Source organism: Sinocyclocheilus grahami, unplaced genomic scaffold, assembly GCF_001515645.1.
Source record: "Sinocyclocheilus grahami isolate Dianchi unplaced genomic scaffold, SAMN03320097.WGS_v1.1 scaffold790.1, whole genome shotgun sequence".
Classification (NCBI taxonomy): Eukaryota; Metazoa; Chordata; class Actinopteri; order Cypriniformes; family Cyprinidae; genus Sinocyclocheilus; species Sinocyclocheilus grahami.
This window is the reverse complement of record NW_015505969.1, coordinates 1,074,116-1,081,639: the sequence shown is the minus strand read 5'-3', so window position 1 is coordinate 1,081,639 and position 7,524 is coordinate 1,074,116. Positions and strand designations below refer to the sequence as shown.

Here is a 7,524-nt window from a genome sequence, read left to right as displayed (position 1 = left end):
ACACACACACACACACACACACACACACACACATATATGTGAAATTGGAAATATATTTAGTTTCAACTTTCATATAATTTAAAAATGAATTTCAGTGTAGGTTTCCAGTCTTACAGTAGCCTACATCTAGACTAAATGCAAATGTGGATGGAACTTGATTCATATTGATGTAATTGTGAATAATTATTTGTACATGTTGTAATGTATTTTATGTACTGTAATTTTTTTAAGTAAAGTATGTTAATGTATTTTCATGGATCGCAATATATGGAGGGGGGGATATAGTTACTTCATTTAACAATATTTGTTTATAACTATACTAGCAAATAACTATACTAGCATAAGTATTTTAGCAAATATATTTTTGGTCATTTTTTGTAGCTATATTTTGATTTAGAAAATGTATTTTTTTGGCCGAATGGGAATTTAAGCAAATGAAGTACAAACAGAGAGATTTAAATCAAATCAATTCTTCAACTCTTTAACTTCTTTGCTTCCCCCCCCCCCGCCCGCCTTTCTATTTTGCCGTTTACGCTGGTTACATTTGAACTACAAATCCCAGAATGCAGCGGCGATGTTTTCCGGACTCGGCCTCCACTGGGGAAGCAGCATGACGTCATTGTCAAAAACCCCGAGGAAACTCTGGATCATTGTGCAACACCGGAGCCCAAAATCTGCCGAGGTTGCTCTTATCGCTTAGATTAAAAGCCTGAAGAAAGACTGAATGCATTCGGAATAATAGAAGCAGTGGGGTGAATCCCCTGCATTTGGTAAGTGTACAGATGATTTAATGTGACCTTTAATGTGTAGAGCATCCTGCTAGCTAATGGAGAACACTGTGCCTGCTGGTTTTATTAAATCATAAAATAAAATGTGCAGTTGTCACTATTTATAAAGGGTCTAAATATAAAGGGAAAGAATTAGGCCACATCTGTGTCTTTTCTATCTTTTGCTCTGCTCAGAGATATTGCATATCAGATTTCAGTTTTCTGCTATCAGATATGTTTTCATCTATACCCAGTAGGGATCAATAAAGTATTGTTTTTTTTTTCTGTTCTGTTATTTAATATCCTTATTATTCCCATATAGCACATATTACAGTCATAACATTTAATATTTAAGGAACAGTGAGGTTATATTTCATCTGTTTTCAACATGTTGATTTCTGGATGAAAATGAAATGCAGTTTAGAAGGTTTGTTATTCATCCTATGAGAGTAAAAAGTTATGTTCATGTTGTTGCAATATGTGGTAATGTGAGGGTTAACCAGCATAAAAAGTAAATTAAACAATGCAAATTAAATGGCGATAAATTGTGCAAAACGATCAAATATAATTGTGACTCTGAGCACGACCTCGACTAATAATTGTCTTTACTGTTATTTTTTAATAAATATTAATTACATACAAAATGAATGTGAGATAAAATATATTTGCAGTAGTGAATAACAACAACAATAATAGATAATTAAATTAATATAATTATTATTTTTTTTATATTACAAAACGAATGCGAGAGAAAATGATTTTTGCCGTGGCGATTACGTGGTTGTGTAACGTTGGAATGTTTATTCATGCAGCTAATTCAGTCAACTGTTTATTGAATCAAAAATGTATTTTAAAAGGTCTGTTTGTGCTCAACTTGCAATTTTCAGTTGTATCTCTTTTCAATTTTGTATGCTTACATCCACCATAATTCTTAATTAGCTGTTGAAAGTGTGTTTGCGTGTATGCATGTGTGTTGACAGGCCTCTGGGAGTTGTTCTTTATTCCCTGTGTCTTCTTTATTGCGGTCCTCACAGCATCCTGCCATAGGCCTTGGCAACAGCAGCGTTCGAGCACATGCATAGCAGCTTCTCCTATAGCAACACTTCAGAAAGAAACACTGCTAATGTGTGTAGTGAAATACAGAGGCAGATGCACTGTTGATCTAATAAATTAAAGAATGGCCAGCAAAAAATGGTCCCTAGAGACATCAGGCGTAGTTTATTCCCTCGTTTGTTCTCAGTAATGCATCACTGGTGTCATTGAAATGTTTGTTCTGTAAGGGCTGCTGCAGCTCTTTTACTTCAAACAGTGTTTTATCAGAGGGATGTTGCTCAGCCATTGTAGTTCTTAACACCCACATATTATCCGCCTGTCTCTCTCTCTCTCTCTCTCTCTTCATTCATGTTCCCTCAGCTGAGCGTGAGGATGGAGGATTATGATTACTTATTCAAAATTGTGCTGATAGGAAATGCAGGAGTGGGCAAAACCTGCCTCGTCCGACGCTTCACGCAGGTGTGTGGAATAACTCATTGCATTACCTATAATAATGCAACAACACTAGAGGTTTGCAATGCGTCCGTGTTTTTATAGAATTTGCGGTCACTGATAATTATAATTTTGTAATGCTCGTTTCATTTAAACTTCTGCATCTTGCATTTCCTAGGGGCTGTTCCCTCCTGGACAAGGTGCCACCATTGGAGTTGATTTCATGATTAAAACTGTGGAAATAAAAGGAGTGAAAGTGAAGGTGGGTAAGCCTCTTTAGTTTTTAGGTAACTGTGGAAGTTTGATTGGAATATTGTGGTTATTGCATATGCATGCGTGCATACATAAATAAATAGTGACTTGAAGTACTTTATTTTTTTATTTATAGTTTTCATTTTATTTGACTTAATTTGTAGTTTTCAGTGTATATTTTATATTAAGTTATTTCTGTCGTTTAAAAAAAAAAAAAAAATGTTTTAATATGGAAGTCACGCCTCACTAGTCGCACTGGGTCAAAATTGCATTGCTCACATTATAATCACATTAAAATCACATTATAATATTACTTTCAGAAATGATTTGAAATATTGGTAAATAAAACAACATTGTGTTTTAGTTCTGCTCACTCCAAAGCAAATCCTTTCAATTTAACACTATTCAGAACAGAACAGGAATGGAACAGATATGTATAAAACAAGTTATGACATTCATTATAAACAACATTTATTATAAGTGTCAAACCTAAACTAATTTATTTAAAGCGAAACTGAAACAGCCGGGCACTACCGGTGTGGACAATGCGCTATACCAGGGGTGGCGAACGTCAGTCCTGGAGAGCCGCAGCCCTGCAGAGTTTTGCTTCAACCCTAATCAAACACACCTGAACAAGCTAATCAAGGTCTGAAGGGTTATTAGGAAGCTACAGGCAGGTGAGTTTTAATTAGGGTTGGAGCTGAACTCTGCAGGGCTCTCCAGGACCGGAGTTTGCCACCACTGCACTATACAATTAAACTTGCATACTTTTTTGCACATTTTGTGTGCTTGACATGCATTGTATTATATTTTAAAGGGGTCCTATTATGCTCTTTTACAGAGTCTTGATTTTGTTTTGGGGGTGTACTAGAACAGGCTCTCATACTAGGTTGTTCGAAAAACATTATTTTTCACATATTTTACATTATTACAACACCTCTCTCCCCAGTCTGGCATGAACGGCTCGAATAGTTCCTGTATCAAATGAAGACCCGCCTTCTAAAATACGAAATGTGCTGTGATTGGTTAGCTGGGCCAGTGTGTGTTGTGATTGGTCAAATCAATCAAATCAATTTGAGCGCGATTTAAACCCTGATGATTGTAACCACTCTTAAGTTCGTCTGCCTTGGGAAAGCTAGCGTGTCTCCGACATAGTGATAACACTCGCTGCCTTCTCTAGTGCAGCTCGACCAGGTCTCGTCCCATTCGTCGATATTTGTGATATCACAAATCCCGGAAAATATGCGTTGTAGTCCAAACGAGTCGTTCGTTGTAGTTTTTGAAAAGTGATTTCTGTTAAATAAAATATCTCCCTTTGAAGTGCACTTTGAGCTTTGTAACTTTGCAGATCTTTTTTATGCTCAAACAGCAGCATTACAGACTAACTAAAGTTGAAAAAGTGAAAATAGGACCCCTTCAAGTCACTTTGGAATATAAGTAGATGCATTATTCAGATGATAAAAATAATGCTACTTATATTCAGGACAATATGTGTTATATATCTTTTTTAACAGTATAAATGTGAATAATCTTGGCCTCGAAATTTAGTAAGCATCAATTTATAAATAATGGGCTTTTCCACTGCATGGTACGGCACGGTACGGTTCACTTTTGGGGGGGGGTTTCCACTGGGTACTGTACCTGGTACTTTTTTTAGTACCACCTCGGTTGAGGTTCCAAGTGAACCGATTAGACTGTATAAAAACAGGACCATACCGTTACCAAAACGTGACGTGTAAACTCTGCTGATCACTGATTGGCCGGAGAGAATCGTCACTACCTTGAAGAAAACATATATGAACTTACGACAGAGACACAACAGAACCGCTAGATTTAAAGGGTTAGTTCACCCAAAAATGAAAATTCTGTCATTAATTACTCACCCTTGTGTTGTTCGAAACCCGTAAGACGTTCATCTTCGGAACACAATTTAAGATATTTTTGATGAAATATGAGGGCTCTCTGACCCTCCCATAGACAGCAAGGTAACTACCATGTTCAAGGTCCAGAAAAGTACCAAGATGATCGACAAAGTAGTCCGTGTGATATCAGTGGTTCAACTGTAAAGTTACGAAGCTACGACGTCATCACGCCTGATCTGGGTCAGCACCGCCACACGCTCGCGTCATGATACTGTTGTGAACGCGCGCCCAAAGTGACGCAGTAGAGACGAAAATGTGGAATAAAGTCGCTATTTTTGTTTTCTTTGCGCAAAAAAGTATTCTCATAGCTTCGTAACTTTATAGTTGAACCACTGATGTCACACGGACTACTTTGTCGATCATCTTGGTACTTTTCTGGACCTTGAACATGGTAGTTACCTTGCTGTCTATGGGAGGGTCAGAGAGCCCTCAGATTTCATCAAAAATATCTTAAATTGTGTTCCGAAGATGAACGAAGGTCTTATGGGTTTGGAACAACACGAGGGTGAGTAATTAATGACAGAATTTTTGGGTGAACTAACCGTTTAAGCCAGCGAAGGATAGAACGCTTGATCGTCATTTTGAACGGAAAGTCATATACACCTAGGATGCCTTGAGGGTGAGTAATTCATGGGCTAATTTTCATTTTTTGGGTGAACTAACCCTTGTTAACCTTTGATATTATAGCCATAATATATGGCTTATCATCTATCTATCTATCTTGATCTATTGATCTGTCTGACTGCCAGGTTGGTCAGTTGGTCACAATGCACTCTGTAAACCAATGCAGGAAATTGTCCATGAACATTAGTTTAATATGTTTTTGGAGCTGTTTGTCACTGAACAAACTAACTGGCTTACATTAAACCTTCTAGCTGTCAACACATATTTGACGTCCTTGCAACCAGAGCGTTTTAGCCCTTTTCACGGCTGTTATTGTTTGCAGGGAATAAGATAGACCTGGCCGATAAGCGAGAAGTTCATCGGCAGAGAGCAGAGGAGTTTGCGGAGGCGCAGAGCATGCTTTATCTGGAGACCTCTGCCAAAGAATCGGACAACGTGGAGAAGCTCTTTCTGGATCTGGCCTGCGAACTGATCCGAGAGGCCAAGCAAAACACGTTGGACAACAACGACTCCACTCCCATGCCTGGAGAAGGGAAAAACATCAATTACTTGAGTTGCTGCAGCATAAACTAGTAGGCTTGGCCACTCTGTCTGGCTGAGAGGGCAACATGGATTGCATACAAAGTGGTTGTATTGTTGGGAACCACTACGTAGTTGCAGTGGTTACTGTTTTCCACTGCTGTTGAAGTCTACTTCTTTTACCCTTTTTAAATCCCTGGGTATTTTAAAACATTTGGGAAAAACACGATATCAAGATGACGCTGCTTTTAAAGGTGGGTCCGAAGCTCCTAGATGCTTTTGGTGAGAAAAAAGGGCCTTGTTACACAAATATTCTTGCTGATAGATCAGACAATGAGATTTTCTATACTTCTGTACAATGCAGCAGTTGGGATTTCCCTTCTGACTTGAGAGCCAATGTATTTGTCGATTTGAAAAAACGAGAATGCAGGTTTTCATCAGCAGTCTCAGCCACTTTGAAGGACTAGTTCATCCAAAAATAAGCATTCTGTCATTATTTACTCACCCTCATGTTGTTCCAAACCCATTTGACTGACTTTTTCTGTGGAACACAAAAGAAGATGTTTTGAAGAATGCTCACAAAGCTCTTTTCCAACAGAAAATATACAGTGACCAAAGCAGTCCATGTGACTTGTGAGTTATATTCCAAGTCTTCTGAAGCCATATGATGCTTACGGGTTTGGAATGACATGAGGGTGAGTAAAGGATGACGGTTTTTATTTTAGGGTGAACTGATTCTTTAAGAACCATTGCCACAAAATTCGTCTGTTGGTGTGCACATTTATTATTCGCACAAAATGCACTTCTTGTTGATTGCTTGCGAGATTGTTTGAGGTTGCTTATGCATGCATTTTTTTAAATGAAGAAGTCAATAATGCAAACAGATAGCCAGCTCCCTTAAATAATCTGCTACAGAAAGACGTGAAGTAAAACCGCCATTTGAAATCCTCATTTATCAGGTAGTCAGTTTATAAGAATATAAACTCCCCTTAATGCTTGCATGGAAGTTTGGCTTTGAAGGCCATGTCATTTTGAGAAGTCATAGCAAAAACCCAATGTGCCTCTGCCATTTGCATTGTCATACATTACATAGCCCTGGGGAATCACATGGAGCACATGTTTGGGTCATATTTCACCCCAAAATATCACTCAAACCGGGTCGATATATTGATCTGGAAGTTTTACTTTTGTTAGTTTCAAGGATAAATCTCAGTAGATTCTCAGTATTGTAATACAGTAATGGGAATAATACTGTCCAGATGCAATTGTTTTTTTTAAATGATTTTTATTATTTTCACAGTACATGTATACATACTTTACATACCTTTTTTTTTTGCATTATGTTTAGGATTGAGATTAGTTGCATTACAGTAATAGGAACATTATTGTTCATAAAATAAGCTCCCATTTTCTTTTCAAAAAAGTTATTTTTTTTTTTTTCAAATTCACTGCTGTTCAAAAGTTTGGGGTCATTTTTTTTAAAAGAAATGAATACTTTCATTCAGCAAGGATGCATTAAATGAATCAAAATTGACAATTATTATGAAAGACATTTATTATGTTACAGATGATTTCTGTTTCAAATAAATGCTGTTCTTATGAACTTTTTATTTATCAAAGAAAAAAAACATCATGCTTTCCACAAAAGTATTAAGCAGCATAACTGTTTTCACCATTGATAATAATTTTTTGAAATATTTCTTTAGCAACAAATCAGCACCTACAATTTATTTCTGAAAGATCATGTGGCACTGAAGACTGGAGTTAAAATATTTCACAATATTACTATTTTTATTGTATTCTTGATCAAATACATGCAGCCTAGGTGAGCATAAGAGACTTCTTTCAAAAAGATTTAAAAAAATCATACTGACCCCAAACTTGTGAATGATGGTCATTCGGTTTAGACAGAGGTTTTTAGTGGCCAAGTTCTAGACATTGTCTTTTAATGTCTT

General features: G+C 37.0%; 1 protein-coding gene across 1 annotated transcript; it reads left to right on the top strand.

The window, feature by feature from the left end:
• Positions 1–642: 642 nt before the first annotated feature.
• Positions 643–6,992, top strand: LOC107561736 (ras-related protein Rab-30-like). Its single transcript, XM_016246209.1, has 4 exons — positions 643–770; positions 2,181–2,279; positions 2,431–2,514; positions 5,345–6,992. The coding sequence occupies exons 2-4, from the start codon at positions 2,193–2,195 to the stop codon at positions 5,621–5,623; spliced, it is 450 nt and encodes a 149-aa protein (XP_016101695.1). The 5' UTR covers positions 643–770; positions 2,181–2,192; the 3' UTR covers positions 5,624–6,992.
• The last annotated feature ends 532 nt before the right edge of the window (positions 6,993–7,524 follow it).

What these genes read in the sequence shown, in the direction of transcription:
- LOC107561736 (XM_016246209.1), top strand. Translation starts at nt 2,193, where the DNA reads ATGGAGGATTATGATTACTTATTCAAAATTGTGCTGATAGGAAATGCA. An exon ending in TCGTCCGACGCTTCACGCAG is followed by an intron (nt 2,280 to 2,430) that starts GTGTGTGGAATA and finishes TGCATTTCCTAG; the next exon opens with GGGCTGTTCCCTCCTGGACA. An exon ending in TAAAAGGAGTGAAAGTGAAG is followed by an intron (nt 2,515 to 5,344) that starts GTGGGTAAGCCT and finishes AGAGCGTTTTAG; the next exon opens with CCCTTTTCACGGCTGTTATT.